Source organism: Tasmannia lanceolata, unplaced genomic scaffold (genome assembly GCF_043159265.1).
Source record: "Tasmannia lanceolata isolate RefF3 unplaced genomic scaffold, GAP_Taslan_0.1 ptg000020l, whole genome shotgun sequence".
In the NCBI taxonomy this organism is placed as follows: domain Eukaryota; kingdom Viridiplantae; phylum Streptophyta; class Magnoliopsida; order Canellales; family Winteraceae; genus Tasmannia; species Tasmannia lanceolata.
The window spans coordinates 24,284,147-24,299,698 of record NW_027518697.1 but is presented as its reverse complement, the minus strand read 5'-3'; the positions used below and the strand labels follow the sequence as shown (position 1 = coordinate 24,299,698).

General features: G+C 47.6%; 2 protein-coding genes across 2 annotated transcripts; one reads left to right on the top strand and one right to left on the bottom strand.

Annotated features, from left to right (window-relative positions):
- Positions 1-6,052: 6,052 nt before the first annotated feature.
- LOC143853904 (uncharacterized) lies at positions 6,053-6,397 on the top strand. The gene has a single exon (XM_077363600.1). The coding sequence runs from the start codon at positions 6,053-6,055 to the stop codon at positions 6,395-6,397; it is 345 nt and encodes a 114-aa protein (XP_077219715.1).
- An 8,592-nt stretch (positions 6,398-14,989) lies between these two features.
- Positions 14,990-15,346, bottom strand: LOC143853903 (uncharacterized). The gene has a single exon (XM_077363599.1). It carries the CDS (start codon positions 15,344-15,346, stop codon positions 14,990-14,992), a length of 357 nt encoding a protein of 118 aa, XP_077219714.1.
- Between the last annotated feature and the right edge of the window lie 206 nt (positions 15,347-15,552).

Sequence of the window (15,552 nt, the reverse complement as noted above, 5' to 3'; positions counted from 1 at the left end):
AATCCGTACAAATACGGTATTTCATTCTCTTCGAGTCCATACAACTATGGTCTCGTATTCTCCTTGAAGCATCATATAAATGTGATGTCTCATTTTCCCTCCGAATATCCATTCGAAAATGATATCTCATTCTCTCGTTGCCCGTTTGTGAGCGGCACCGCAGCGGGATTTTTTTTATTGCATTCCAATTCTAGGACTTTGTTTAGGGTCTTACATTAGGTAGTAAATGTTTGCGTCTAGGTTCCGTTCTGTGTAGAGTCCTTTGTTGATTAAAGCTGCGCAAAATGGTTCTGTCATTTTGACTTTAGTATTCGATGACTACGTCATCTCTACCAAAGAGGGGCATCTGTAGACACCCCATTTTGCTCTGCTCTAATCAACAAAGAAAGTAGTGTTTCGTTGTCAGTTTGTCAGTATTTTACCGTTCCCGTGTCCGTCCCTTATGCTTTCTCAATCTTTCCGATCATTTCCACAATGTTCCGTATTTTTCTTTTCACCAAGTGTTGAGAATGGCTGTTCGCAAGAATCCGAGCAAGAGGGAACTTGGACCCGTCGGTGGGCCCGCATTGAACAGTTGTTTAGATTTGGATCAACAGGTGCGCCCTGCATTGTTTTTAATGAAGAATATGGCTTTTGAATTTATGTGGACCTAATGAATTAAATCAATTTCTATGGTGGGCATCGTGTATTTTTGCCAATCTGGTAAGGGCCCAGTATTGTGAAAAGTTAAAATTTAAAGTTGTGGCCCATCAATTGAACGGTTTGGATCATCCTATGAAAATAATTGGCGGGGCATAGCCAATCCACACTGTAACCCACCAATTGGGCGGTTTAGATCGTGCATGGAAATGATTTTCTAAGCACAACCTATCCCGGCAATGGATGGTTTGGATCATTCCAAGTGGGCCCCATACATATTCGGTTAGCTCACGTTGGGTTATTAGAAAGTGAATATACAAAATCTGTTGCTTTTCTGTCTTAGCATAGTAAGCAAGAAAAAGGCAAGAAAAAGGCATGCGTGTACATGCATGGAAATAAACGGTGAAGTTCTTGTTTTTTTTTAGAATATTGAAATTTTGGGAAGAGCTTACAATAGAAAGAAACAGCTGGTAAGGAATTGAAAAAAGAGGAAACAATTGGCCGACGCTCTTGGTAAGCAGCTCTTGGATTCTAAAAAAAAGGGGGGAGAAGAAGAAAAACGGATGGGCAACTTTCCCTGTGGAGGAGATCTGATAAAGAGGAAAAGGCTGGCTCGGTTTTTAGAGGGCGGAAGAGAGCTCTGAGAAGAAAAGGAGAGAAACCTCTCCTTCTCCATCTCACCTTCTTTCACTCCAAAAGCGGAGTGCCGGAATTCTCTCGCTCTCTCGCTCTCTCGCTCTCTCCCAAACTCTGGGTATTCCTCATCGCCTCACCCTCTGTTTTTCCGGACGATCACCGGCCTCCCTCGCTCTCCCTTAGCCTCTCTCTATCATTCTCATCTCTCACGTTTCCCCTCTTCCCCAATACCCCTCTCCACAGCAGTCTTTTTTTTAAAAAAAAAGAAAAAAAAGAAGAGAGAAAACGTGAACAAAAACAGAGCATCGCGTGCTCTGTTTTTGTTCCTCTCACTTTCTCAATCTCCCTCTCTTATCTCTCTACTCACCTTCAACCTCCCTACTCTCTCACCTATCTCACCCACACTCTCTCGAACAGAAAAGAAGAAAAACAGAGCATCTGTTTTTTTCTTCTTCATCCCCTCGCTACTCTCTTTCTCTCTCACTCTGTTTTCTGTTTTTCCTCTATCTCAAACTCTGTCACTCTCTATTACTCCTCACAGCTCTCTCTCTCTCTCTCTCCATATATACTTCTCTCTCTATGTATACCTCTCTTTATCTCTCTTTCTCTTGATAAGCCTCTCTCTGTCACTCTCTACCTCTCCCTAAGCCTCTCTCTGTCACTCTCTATCTCTCCCTAAGCCTCTCTCTGTCGCTCTCTATCCTTCTCTTGGCATCTCTCTTACCCTCTCACTCTCTCTCGGCCTCTCAAACTCTCTCTCGATCTATCTCGCTTACCCTCCACCCCATCCACAGTAGTGAGAAAATAAAAATAAAAAAAGAAAGAAAAAGGGAAAGATAACGGAGCGGATCACACGTCGGCGGGATTTTTCAGGCTCTGCGGCTTTTGGATTCGGCGAGGAACTCTATCACAGGTTGGTACCCTATTCTCGGATTTTTCCCGAATCATTCGGCATTTTTTATGAATTTTGCATGGTTTTTAGTATTTAATTAAATTTAATTCAATATTAAATGTGTGAACTAAAATCATGATCTGCATGAGGGTTTCAAATCCGTTTCGTCCCAAAATTTAATACGATGTTCTACTTGAATAGAGTAAAATAACTGTCGGATCGGATCGGACATTGAATCGACGGTTTTTTAGAATTTGAGTGAAGAGTAGAATTTTATTTAAAATGTGGGTCGAGTAATTACGAAATTCGAAAAAATAGCCATCTCAGGATGATCTATTTTTTGGAATTTTAAATTTTTCTTGCGTTCATCACATCAGAACAAGGTCGGAGGACGTTTTCCGGAATCGTAATTTTCTCGAAAATCGTGTTTAAAAAAATAGAAAACTCTTCAAAAATATCTTTTCGATGAAGAAAAATAAAATATATACTAAACGAATTCTAAAATTAATGAAATTTCGTAGGAAAATAATATAATGCTGATACATTCTACCATGAATTTTTGGGAATTTGTGGAATTGGTTTGGTATATTATTTTATACTTTCTTTGAAACTTATCAGATTTTGGGAGAATTTTTACTGACATCAGATCACGGATAAAATTCTCAAAATTTTTACAGTATTCTTATATTCCATATTTCTAGTTTCTGTAAAATTTTCAAGTGATTTAAATCTTATTTCATATGGGATGTAGTGTTAATTCATAATCTGGGCTGAAAATTGAAAAATCCGAAACTGAGAGTAAATAGTTTCCAAAATTCATGCAAATCTCACATCATGCTATATTTACTCATATCTTATTTTTGTAGAAATTTGACTGAATTTAGATTTCTATTTCTAGTAGTTTCTGTGTTATTTTTGCAATCTGGTCAATTAATTGTTAAATCAAAATTAAATATGAGCTTAATGTAAAAATCTGTAAAAATCTCTCAATAAGCTACATCTCATCATATCTTGCTGCTGTAGAAGTTTCAACTCATTTCGAATTCATTTGCAACGGTTTCCCTAGTAAAATCACTCATATGCCATTAAAATTGATAAAATTCATTGAAAATCCGAAATTAATTAAAAATCATCTGAAAATCTCTAAAGAACCTTAAATCTCTGTCACATATTAACTCCTTAATCCATTGAAACAGCAATCTTAGGATCTTTAGATTTTCCTGGAAAAATGGCCAGTGCATCCATAATCGTATCCCTATTGCACTCGATCTTTGACAATTTGAATATTTAAGCTATAGCACGTTGTTGGCTCCGAGGTTACTGTCCACGGAAATCCTGAGATATGCCAGGCAATAAGGTGCTATAACCTAAGTATTAAATTGCACAAGGAAAGAGCGCACGATTCCCTTCCTTGGATGATATTCTGGGTCGAAATTGGTAAACCCTAGAACCATTGGTAATCCTTGAATGTCTAGAAATTGAAAAGCCTTGAAATCTGAAATTAACTAACTTCAAAAGCTGAAATCGATTCATCTCGTGTCTCTCGGAACCATTGGATTATGGTTTCCGTCGTAAGAACCATTAGAGCCCAATTTAGGAACACTGGTGTCGTGTCGTGTCCTAAGTTTTAGGGAGTCTTAGGTTTTAGGAAGTCCTAGAGTTAGGAGTCCAGCCTCATCACGGACGCTTGCTATGGATAGCAACCGTGCCATAGGTCTAGTTACACTAGTCACCCAATCTTTCCCTAGGACGAGCCTAGTAAACTAGGATGTAGGCTAACCTGCATTAGTCTAAGGAACAACTTGCATTTAGATAAGAATCATATAGCTAGGATAATAAAACCCCCAACTTGAATTAAATAACTTCTCTTAAAACTGTTGAAACAGTCAATCCCGTCTAGGTCGGTGCCTTAGTTGAGTTAGGCATAAGTAGCTTAGCTTAGGTGCACCGAACTACGCCGACTCTGATCCCAGTGAGGCTTGGGTACGTAGGCAGCTTGGATGTCTGATGGCATACCAACCGCGAGTCGGCACCACAACAAATTGTGGTGTTTTGTATATTAATTTTCTTGTAAATGCTTGATCAAATCACTTAGGATTTTCCATGAAATTAGAATTTTAGGAGAACTTTCACTTAGATTGAATTCAAACCAATTAAGAAATCAAGATACACATTTAGGATTCACATTGAAATTAGATTTTAGGATGCATGTCACTTAGTTCGCACATAAACTTAGAGTTGAATGAGCCATTTAAAATAAATTTAAAAGAGTTAGCTTTTGAAATCGAAGACCGATTATCGGGCAAGAATGGTGCATGTGGTGGATAACTCCCCATACCTTCCATTCTTGTAACCAGGTAGCGAGTCTAGATTTCTGGTTAACTATGGGTCCTAGATCCCACATCTAGGTGGCGACTCTGTCAGTCTCTTTTGTGTGGAATTCGGATTGCCTTAGTGATCCCAAGTTCACATAAAAGATGAATTAAAATTAATAATTAAAATGCACACGCCAATCGCGTGGGTACGAGAGACCAAGAGAGTGCGTGGCGGCTCGCGCCCCACCCCTCTCGCGGGATCGGGTCCCACAAGAAGTGATATTTACACCCACTTCTTGATTTGCAACAAACCGATGCCCTTTTTATCATTTTAGCTTCATTTTTTGTAAAAATCCATAGATAACCCTGTAACACCAGAAACACACAAAATATTAGTAGCACTGCTTTAAATGACAAAATATGCATGTTTCCTATTACTACCATTCACACATAAATGTGTTCATCAGGGAGCATAAATTGTTCCATTCATCCCTCAAGGGGGAGCTCCTACCCTAAAGCAAATTGTGTTTGTCATCATAAAAAAGGAGGAGATTGTTAGCCCAAGGGTTCAACAAGTATTCCCATTGATATGTTTTGACACGAACCAGACATCCCGAAAACAGCGTTCATTACCGATCAGGGCGTCTACTGTTACACCGTCATGCCCTTTGGGTTAAAAAATGCGGGCGCCACCTACCAACGGCTCGTAAATAAGCTATTCCAGGCACAAATCGGAAGGAACGTGGAGGTGTATGTTGACGACATGCTGGTAAAAAGTTTGAAAGCCTCCAAACACATCTCCGACCTTCAAGAAACTTTCAACACCCAGCGACGAGCCCGGATGAAGTTGAACCCCGTAAAATGCGCCTTCGGGGTAACTTCCAGAAAGTTCTTAGGGTTCATGGTTAGCCAGAGAGGGATCGAGGCCAACCCCGAAAAAATCTAGGCCATCCTAGACATGGAGCCCCTGACAACAGCGGTAGAAGTACAGAGGCTCGCAGGGCAAATCACCGCCCTCGGCCGATTTATGCCCAAGTCGGCGGAAAAATGCCAGCCCTTCTTCAAACAACTGAAAAATATACAAGAATTCGAATGGACCCTGGCCTGCCAAGAAGCATTCGACGCCTTGAAACAGTACCTCCAGACACCGCTCGTACTCGCCAAACCTGAGTCGGGAGAAGAACTATTCCTGTACCTGGCCATCAGTCCCACAGCGGTAAGTGCGGTAATAGCCAAACAAAGCAACAAGAAGGAATACCCGGTGTACTATGTGAGCAAAACTCTCCACGGTGTGGAGGTCCGATACCTAAACATAGAGAAATTTGCCCTCGCAGTCGTCAGCGCTGCCCAAAAGCTCCGCCCCTACTTCCAAGCCCACCCCATAGTGCTTCTGACTGACCAGCCCCTAAGGAAAATTCTTCAAAAACCAGAGACCTCGGGCAGGATGGTAAGTTGGGCCGTCGAGTTGGGAGAGTTCGACATACAGGTCCGACCGAGGCGGGCTATTAAATTCCAAGCCCTCGCTGACTTTATAGTGGAATCTACGGCCCCGGCCGCGGAACCAGCAACAATGGACAATGGCGAGGGCCCCACCGAACAGACGGCTCGCGAACACATGGCGCAAGATTCAGCGGAACAGAGCGACGAGATTCACTGGACCCTGCACGTTGACGGTTCAGCAGGCAAAACGGGACATGGGGCGGGAGTGGTCCTCCACGACCCAGAAGGATTCACGCTGGAATACGCCCTCCGGCTAGATTTCAAAGCCTCCAACAACGAGGCTGAATACGAAGCCTTGCTAGCAGGGGTAAGTCTAGCCACGGAGCTCGGCGCGGGAAAGTTAAAAGTCTATAGCGACTCCCAGCTCGTCGTCAACCAAGTGAATGGAATATACGAAGCAAGGGCCCCAGGATGAAGCGATACCTCCAGAAGGTAAAAGAAAAGCTACAAAGAATGAGGGAAGTCGAGATCCTCCAGGTACCGCGAGACATGAACAACCGAGCATATGCATTGTCAAAAATGGCCTCGGAAGAAACCCATGACTTCGGCACCGTGCTCACAGAGATACTGCCCCACCCCAGCATCGACGAGGTACAAGTCTTGGAGATTCCACCAGAACCAAACTGGATGGACCCCATCATGCGATACCTGAAAGACGGGATACTACCCGAGGACAAGCTGGAAGCCCGGCGCCTAACCGCAAGAGCCGCCCACTACATGGTCCACGGACCCCGGCTGAACAAACGGTCGTACACCTGGCCGTACCTCCGATGCCTGGTACCCTCCGAATCGGAGTACGCACTACGGGAAGTACACGAAGGAATCTGCAGAGACCACGGAGGCAGCAGGATTCTAGCTTAGAAAATCGTGAGGTACGGCTACTTTTGGCCTACGATCCTCAGGGACGCCAAGGAATTCGTCAAGAAATGCAGCCTGTGCCAGAGGTACGCAACCACCCCCCGTCAGCCGGCCACCCCATACACTGCGATGGCAGGACCCCTGCCCTTCGCCATGTGGGGTATGGACCTGCTCGGGCCATTCCCAAAAGCCCCTGAGGGGCACACGATGCTGTACGTCGCCATCGACTACCTCACCAAATGGGTCGAAGTTAAAGCCGTAGCAAAGCCCAATTCAAAAGCAACGGAGAAGTTTTTCTATCACGACGTGGTCTGCCGTTTCGGCATTCCAAGAACGCTCGTAACAGACAACGGGCCCCAATTCGCAAGCGCTGAGTTCAGCAAATTCTGTGATAACCTAAGCATCGAACACCGTTTCGCCTCCGTAGCACACCCACACGCCAACGGGCAGGTGGAGGTAACTAACCAGACCTTGCTCCAGAGCCTCAAGAAACGACTAGGAGAAGCTGGAAAAAAACTGGGTAGAAGCACTCCCTAGCGTCCTCTGGGCCTACCGAACAACGCCACGGACCGCAACTGGGGAATCCCCTTTTAGCTTAACCTTCGGGGCCGAAGCGGTCATTCCGCTAGAAATCGGCCTCTCCAGCTTCCGCACAGAGAACTATGACGAACAAGGAAATTCCGAGCTCCTCCAGAACACTCTCGATCTCGTGCTCGAGAAAAGAGAGCGAGCCCTCCTCCGAACCGCCTCCTACCAGCAAAGGGTGGCACGATACTACAACACCCGAGTAAAAAAGCGCTCGGTAAAACCCGAAGACCTGGTACTACGACGGGCGGAGGTATCCGATCCCCACAACGCCGGGAAACTTTCACCTAAATGGGAAGGACCTTACAGGGTCGTTCGAGCACTCCGCCCCGGGGCCTACCAGCTAGAGCGCCTCGACGGGACCCCAGTCCCTCGAAGTTGGAGTATGGATAACCTCCGAGAATTTTACCAATGAAAAGGAAGGGTAAGGTCCGTGTTTTTTTTCTTTTTTGTTAAGATGTGACAAATGTTTTGTTTGTTTCCTTTTTGTGGTCACTAGAAGCAAAGCTGTGTTTTTCCTTTTACAAAATTAATGGAATAGCATTTCTACCTGAGCCACGCGCATCTCCACTTTCCGGCCCCCGATAAATAAAGGGTCCGAAAGAAGACAGGGAGCGAGACAGAGGTAGCATCGGGGCCGATCCCCCCGAAAATACCCTAAAACGCTCCCCATGAAAAAAAGACCTCCCCTTTAAGGGCAGGCGGGACCCATTTACCCGAACCGATCACTCGAGGGGAAGATAGTCCTTCCACAAACAAGACACCCCACGGGGTGCACCAGAAATATTCTCGGCGATCAAATTGAAATTTGATACCAAAAGGCTTGAATGACCCGGAATACATTGTATGTAAAAAAAAAAAAAAGCAAGGAGAGAAGAAGAAAAGAAGGAGAATTCAAAAAGTTATTACAGATCCCACGTAGAACCATAAAGAAAAGAAGAAACATAAAATCCAAAGGGCATCCTAGCATCACTGAGCCCCCTCAGAAGTCTCAGCAATTACAGGATCTGCCAAGGCAGGCACCTGCTCCCCAACCATCTCCGGTGATTCAACTGGTACCGGCAAAAGATCCTCCAGAACACCTACCTCGGCCTCGTGCATCAGCTTGTCGAGAGGGAAGGAAGGATCGACCTCTTGAACGCGCCGCCGGCATTCAGCAAAGGCATCGATCTCAATGTCCACGTTGAACGCGGCCGCGGCCTTGAGAAACTCCTTGGAGTCGCGCCATTCCTCCCGCACCTTCGCCAGTTCCCTGGCATGCGCTCGTTGAGCCACCGCCAATTTGTCCTCCGCACGGCTTCTCCCTTCTATGGTTGTCCGGAGGTCTGCCCGAAGTCGAGCAACAGTATCATCAAACGCCACTTTTTCCGCTCGGGCCTTGTCCAAGTCCTCACTTAGCTTCTGGACTCGCTCCTCAAAAGCACTTATCTCAGACTCGTCCTCGAGCAGGTACTGCACCATCTTCCTGGCATAACTTTGAGACTGCAAAAAGCAAACCATCAGAAAATTTCCAACTTGCGACCTCAAAAACAACAAAAAGGGAAAAGCACAAGCAGAAAAACCGGCCACCCGGTACTTACGCAAGATGTCGACTGAAAATACTGAGCCCCCAGGGCCCTACGATCGAAGCCCTCTAACTCAGCCTCGTCGCCAGGAAGGGCGGTTGTCACCCCTAGCTCCACCCCAACCCGGGGATTCTTAAGAACGCTATCCTCGACGCCAATCTTCCAGTCAGGTTTAAACAGCTCTCCCCGCGCCTGGAAGTACTGCGAAGGAAGCTCCACCCGCTCCATAAGAAGCTTGGTCATAACCGCCCCCTCCATCCGACTCGGCACGTCCTCCGTAAAGGCAGGAGGACGCGCCGCACGGCCATCATCCCCCTGTCAAGCGCCAGAAGGGACAACCCTCTTGGCAGAAGGCTCCAACTCCCGGCGAGGAGACATGGCCATCCCCTTTTCTCCAATGAATCGACCAGAGGAGCTAGATGGCGCGGATGCAGGAAGCCTAGCCTGCGACCGGCCAAGCCTGGCCGCGGCCATAAAATCGGAGGGGATCCTCCTACGGCTCACCAGACCCTTCGTCACCGTCGCGACCCCCTTCCCTCTGCCAGCATCACCAGAAGAAGACATACCTGCCGCCAAAAACAGAAAAACAACAAACACTCAGAACAGAGAAAAAAGGAATCCAAAAAAAAAAATGCTCAAGGCGCAGATAGACAAACCCAGAGAAAAAGGCTCACCACAATGGCTAGAGGAACTCTCCCCCGTTCTCTCGCCCATACAGCGGGCCCTCCTCTCCACAGCTCTCAGCAAACCGAGCCTCTTCAGACCCCTTTCCCATCTAAACTCGGAAACATCAATAGCCTCCCCAGAGGCGAACTTCCCCAAGTCAAACTTGCTGCAATCAGACTCGTCGGGGAGGGACTTCCTTCGCCACTCAACGGAGCGCCTCCAAGAGCGAGGAAAGCCCCAGCCAATGTCCGATGGAGCAGTGATGAACACATACTCCTCCTTCCACTTCTTAATGGAAGAAGGCAAGTTCGCCGCAATTTTCACCTGAGGACGCTGGGTCAGATATAACCAGCTGTCCTCCCCCTTCACCAACGGGCTAAGGGCAACACAACCTCGGAGCAGAGCGAGGGTAGGCTGAATCTGGAGAAGACCCGCCTTAGCCACAAAGGCCAAAAGAGTGCGCCAACTTTTAGGCGATAGTTGGGAGGGGGCCATCCGGTAAAACTCGAGGGCCTCCACTATAATACCCAAGAGCGGAAACCTAATCCCCGCCCGGAAAGCCTCCACGTAGAAAGCTACCTCTTCCTCCGTGATACCCTCGCACACCCCCTCTGCAAAGGATGGAACCCTAATCCCATAATCATCGGGAATGTGAAACTCCCTCCTAATCTTCTCCGCCGCCCCTTCTTCCAAAGTGTTCCTAAAACACGTCACCCGACCGGGACAAATAACGGCATCAGACCGAATGTCCCTAATCTCCGCCTCACGAGCAGAAGAAACTCGAGCAGGAGATTCCGAAGGAGCGGCCCCCACCGATGATCCAGAAGCCCCGGAGCTATCTTTAAACTCCGTAGGCTGCTGTACATCTCGAGAGTCGCCGCGCCCTCCCTCTACGAACAACCGCCTCCTTTTTCTTGGCGGAGCCCTCTCCACTACTTCCACCGACCCAGAAGAGGGACTATGAGAAACGGTTGCGGCAGACATCGTAAAACAATCAAATGTCGGATGGAATAAAAAGCACAGAACTCACCAGGGCAGACAAACAAAGAAAAACCAGAAGAAGGTTGGTGAAGAGCACTACGTAGAAAAATCGCCTCGGAAGAAAGCCCGTTTCATTCGAGGAAGACGAAGAAATAAGACAAAGAATGAAATTCCCAAAAAGGCTTTAAAAAGGGCTAGGGTTTCGACACGCGTCGATTGATCTCCCTTCCTTTCTAATCTGATGGGACGCGCACACCTTGCGCCGATTGGGAAATTCAAGAGAACCGCCAAAAATCGAAGCGCCATACTGAAATGACGTCGCTACCCCTACCGCTAAGTAACTTCCCCAGCAAGCCATCCCTAAACCCTCCCCACGTACGATGGCAAAAGGCTCAGGACCCATCACAATGGCCCGACATACGAATCCACAACATGGAAAATGCCACGTACGATGGCAAAAGGCTCGGGACCCATCACAAGGGCCCGGCAAGAGCCCGGCATACAAATCCACAAGATGGAAAATGCCACGTACGATGGCAAAAGGCTCGGGACCCATCACAAGGGCCCGACATACAAATCCACAAGATGGAAAATACCACATACGACGGCAAAAGGTTCAGACCCCATCACAAGGGCCGGCATACGAATCTACAAGATGGAAAATACAGCGTACGGTCAGGAAAGGCTCGGGGAACTTCACAAGGGTCCAACGTACAATACCACCAAACGAAAAAATACCAAGCACAGCGAAAAGGGCTCGGGTCGCGCGAAAAAGCAAACATGCGAAGGGAAAGCAAACATAAGATACAAGTCGTAAAAAGCCGAAAAGAGCCATCCATAACTATTTCCTTCTGGCCCGCGGGCCTACAAAAAAAGAGAGAGTGAAAACAAAAGGCACGCAGGCTCGGGCCCCCAACAACAAAAAAGAGAAGGGGAGGGGAAAAAAGCCTCCTCCAAAATCCCGCTAACCCCACCACCTCCAGCTCAGAGTGACTGGCCGTTGAAGGAGTTTTCCGCATCGGAAAGCTCCTTATCACTATGCTCCTCCTCCGAAGAGCTCCCCCAACGCCGATTCTCAGCAAACCGAGTCTGGTCATTTAACCACAGCACCCGATTCCTCAACAAATCATTCTCTGCACGCAAGGCCGCAATCTCTCGATCCATGTTGATCATCCGGCTACAAACCTCCATTTCCCTACGATGGACATGAGAGAAGAACGAGCGGTGGCGATGAACAAAAGCTTCATGGGACTCCCTCTCGTAAAGGGGAGAATGAGGAGAACGCTGAGGAAGCCTTGGAGGCGGGTTCCTCTCAGAAATTCTTCACTGAGGCCCCAACCCATCAGGGTTTATCTCGGGACTACTGGGAGGACTCCCTTCGGTAGCAACCCTCCCCTCGCCACTTAGAGAGAGACCCTGGAAAGACGACGACATCCCTAACAAACCCGAAGAAAGGCCAAAATAAAGCAAAGAAGGGGAAAGAAATGGAAAGCTAATCTGCATGCAAAGCAGAAGAACTCGCTCCCTATAAACCCTATGAGAGACCCTTGGGTAGGAAAACGAAGCGACTTGCCCCACATGTGTCCGTTTCCTATTGGATGACCGGCCAGCACCACATGATGGCGCCGCAATTCCTCGGGAAGGAACCGCCGGACGAAACAACACGTCCTCTCGTATCCCAAAACGCCCATAAATGCCTTCGTCACGATATTCCTTAACCAGATAAACAAGCCTGCTCCCTTGGACCATTCAATGGACCAAAGGTATTATTGTGATGAGACATAAAAACGGCGCTGCTCTCGGATCTCGCCACGCGTCGCCAATGCACCCATACAGCCTAATCTCTATTAAAGGCAATGGGAAACGGCAGGCCCGAACCTCATCATCACAAGTCACTTCCGACCCCTCCCCACCAAATAAGAGGGAGGGGCCCGGAGGCAGGAAACCAAGCAGGGGGGTCCGACCTCGATCGGGCGCCAGAGGAGAAACGCGCAGCCAGGCCTGGGGCCCCGGCGCGAGGCCATGGCGCGCGAACACAACAGGCGAAGGAAATTAAACGCGCTAGGAAAAGGCTCGGAATCCCTCGCAGGTTCGGACAGAACGTCACAAATCCTCACAACAAAGAAAATTTATATCAAACAGATGGAAAAAGCAACACAAAGAGACACGGCACAAATTCATAAAGATTGCCCATTCACATCCTCCTGGCCCACAGGCCTACAAAAAAGAAAGGGAAATAAGGAACAGAGCACAGGGCACACAGGCCCCAAAATCCCCGATAGGAAAAGGGAGGAAAAAAAAAGGCACGCAGAAAAACAGGAAAGGCCAGAGACTAATCGGAAGAAGACTCCTCTCCCGAAGGGTCCCCCTCCTCTTCCCAGGAGCTCTCCAGCAGGGGATCCACCTCATATTCAAACAGCTGCTCGTTGAGGAAGCGAACCTTTTTCTGCAAAGCCTCATTCTCCCGCTTCAAGTCCTCGATTTCCTTACCCATCTTCGAAACATGGTCACGCAGTTCCGTTCCTTGGTGATAGGCTCGGGAGAAAAAGGACCACTCTCTGGCGACACGGGACCGAGACGACTTGTCTTCCCTAGGCAAGGAGGAAAGGCGAAGGGGGGGGAAGCCCGAAGAAGGGCCCGAGTTCCTCCTAGCCTTCTTCCGACAAGCCGCGGGGTCCTTCTCCGGATCGGAAGACAAGTCGGGGTCACTCGACGATTCCTGGGGAAGACAGGCCTTGCCCCTGACTCGCGAAGGAGAACCAGACATGTTGTTGAAGAAGGAACGAAAGAACGCCTACTACAAAAACAAATGGGGACGGAGAGCCACAACAAAGCGCCAGGGTAATTTCCCTTTTTAAACTCAAGAAAGGAATCCTGGTGCCTCGAAACAAGGCAACCCAGCTAACGACGCCACCGCTTCCCGGGGACGGCCGCCGGATAAAACGGCATGTCTCCTCGTACTCCGGGGCCCCCATAAATGCCCTCATCATGACGTCGCTCGAACGAAACCTTACTCCCATGGCCCATCCAAATGGACCAAAGGAGTAAGGGGGAGTTATGATGGGACACAAATACGGCGTCGCTCTCAGATATCACCACGTGTCGTCCATGCACAAGTAGAGCCTAACCATCATGAAGAAAGGCGTTGGAAGACGGCAAAGACCACACAATCATGACACGTGTTGCCCTCTCACCGTCCAGGCCTCATCATCACAAGTTATGGAAGGAAATATCCGGCAAAGCCACGCGCGCCGGCGGAGCAGCGGGACGGCCCAATCCTGCAAAGGAAGGTTTTCTCTCCATAATGATGAAAAGGCCCGCGCACTACCCTTTAAAAGGGAGGGAAAGGAAGGAGAGAGGGGATCCACATTTTTGAAAAGACTTCCCCCATTCTCAGCTCCCGCAAAACAACCGGAAAAAGAGGCGAGGCAACACCAGAGGAGACTAAGAACTCAATCCTACTCTCCCTGCTAGTCCCCTCCGACCCACTCATTCGCACACCCAGAAAAGAACCCGCGTTTTGGTCCTGGTAACCCTGATCAAACCTCTTCCTCTTCTCGCTGTCCTTTATATTGATTGGTTGAAGGATCTGACTTGGGTGTCGAAGTGGTCGTCCGGGTCCCACCCCAGACCCCCTGACCCCCTTTGTTTGTGATTGCAGACCCCGCGGAGGCCCTCTACCGACCGCGCGATCGCAGACCCGGATTCAGACGCCATCATAGGGTGAGCTTGCCCTCAGTCAACCTTTTGATTTTCTTGAACCCTTGCAAAATATTGCACATGTGTGAGGTCGCACCTGTGTCAACACATCAAGAAAATACAGGACCAATTATATCCATTTCAGCAACAAACACTTGCAACATACCTGAGATAGGCTTGTTGCCTTGCTTGGTAGCTATATAGCTTCTGCAGTTCCGCTTTCAATGTCAAGGTTTTCCACAATGGAAGCATCTGTCGTTGCCCTTGGTTGACTTCTTCTTTTTAAACCTCTTCTTGTTCTTTACCACTGGCTTGTTCTTCTTAGAGCCAAGAAGAACCTTGGCCTTTTGCTCTTCCTTATCCTTTACCTTTCGGCTTAGGTGCTTAGGGTACATTACGCTCTGCAAGGACTGTATTTTTCTTATTACTCTTTTGCAGTTCCTCAGCTGTTTGACATTTATTCATCAGCTTTGTCAAGGACATTGTCATTTTGTTCATGTGGTAAGTCATAACAAACTCTTTGAATGACCCACATAGGGAAGACATGATAATGTCGATCTGCGTCTCAGCATCAATGATGGCCCCTAAGATGTCGAGCTCATTTAAATAGCCCATCAGCTTTAGCATGTGGCCCTCTACCATCTTGGAGGATATTAGGCCTCTAATCGCCAACAACTAGCTTTGCGATGTTGCTCTCCAAACATTTCTTTAATATTTAGCATTATATCCGAGGCCATTGCCATTCCAATATGTTGCTGCTGCAGCACATTGGACATGGAGCTAAGGATGTAACACTTTGACATCTCATTACCTTCAAGCCACTTAGACTTTCTATCGTGGTCTGCTTGAGGCACATCGGGACCAGGTAGTTCAGGCTCCTCAGTGGTAAGAACCCAATAAACTTTAGCGGCTGTGAGCACTAGCATTAGGTTCATTTTCCAGTCGAGGTAATTTAGACCGGTTAACTTATTTTCATCTAGGATCTTAGCTAATGGGTTGAATAAGGCCATGGTATCTACGTGCAAAGGAAAGAGGCATAATTAGCAAAACTACCATTTTAGTTAATTTCATGACACATCTATTGGATCTAGAATTTTGATCTATGATGGAACCGCCCATTGCACGTCTCATTCACAGGCCCCTCAACCTCTTGAATAAAGAGAAATGTATAATTTCTCCAATGGGCATCAGAAACTTATTCAACAACTTTGAATAA

What these genes read in the sequence shown, in the direction of transcription:
- LOC143853903 (XM_077363599.1), bottom strand. Translation starts at nt 15,346, where the DNA reads ATGGCCTTATTCAACCCATTAGCTAAGATCCTAGATGAAAATAAGTTA.
- LOC143853904 (XM_077363600.1), top strand. Translation starts at nt 6,053, where the DNA reads ATGGACAATGGCGAGGGCCCCACCGAACAGACGGCTCGCGAACACATG.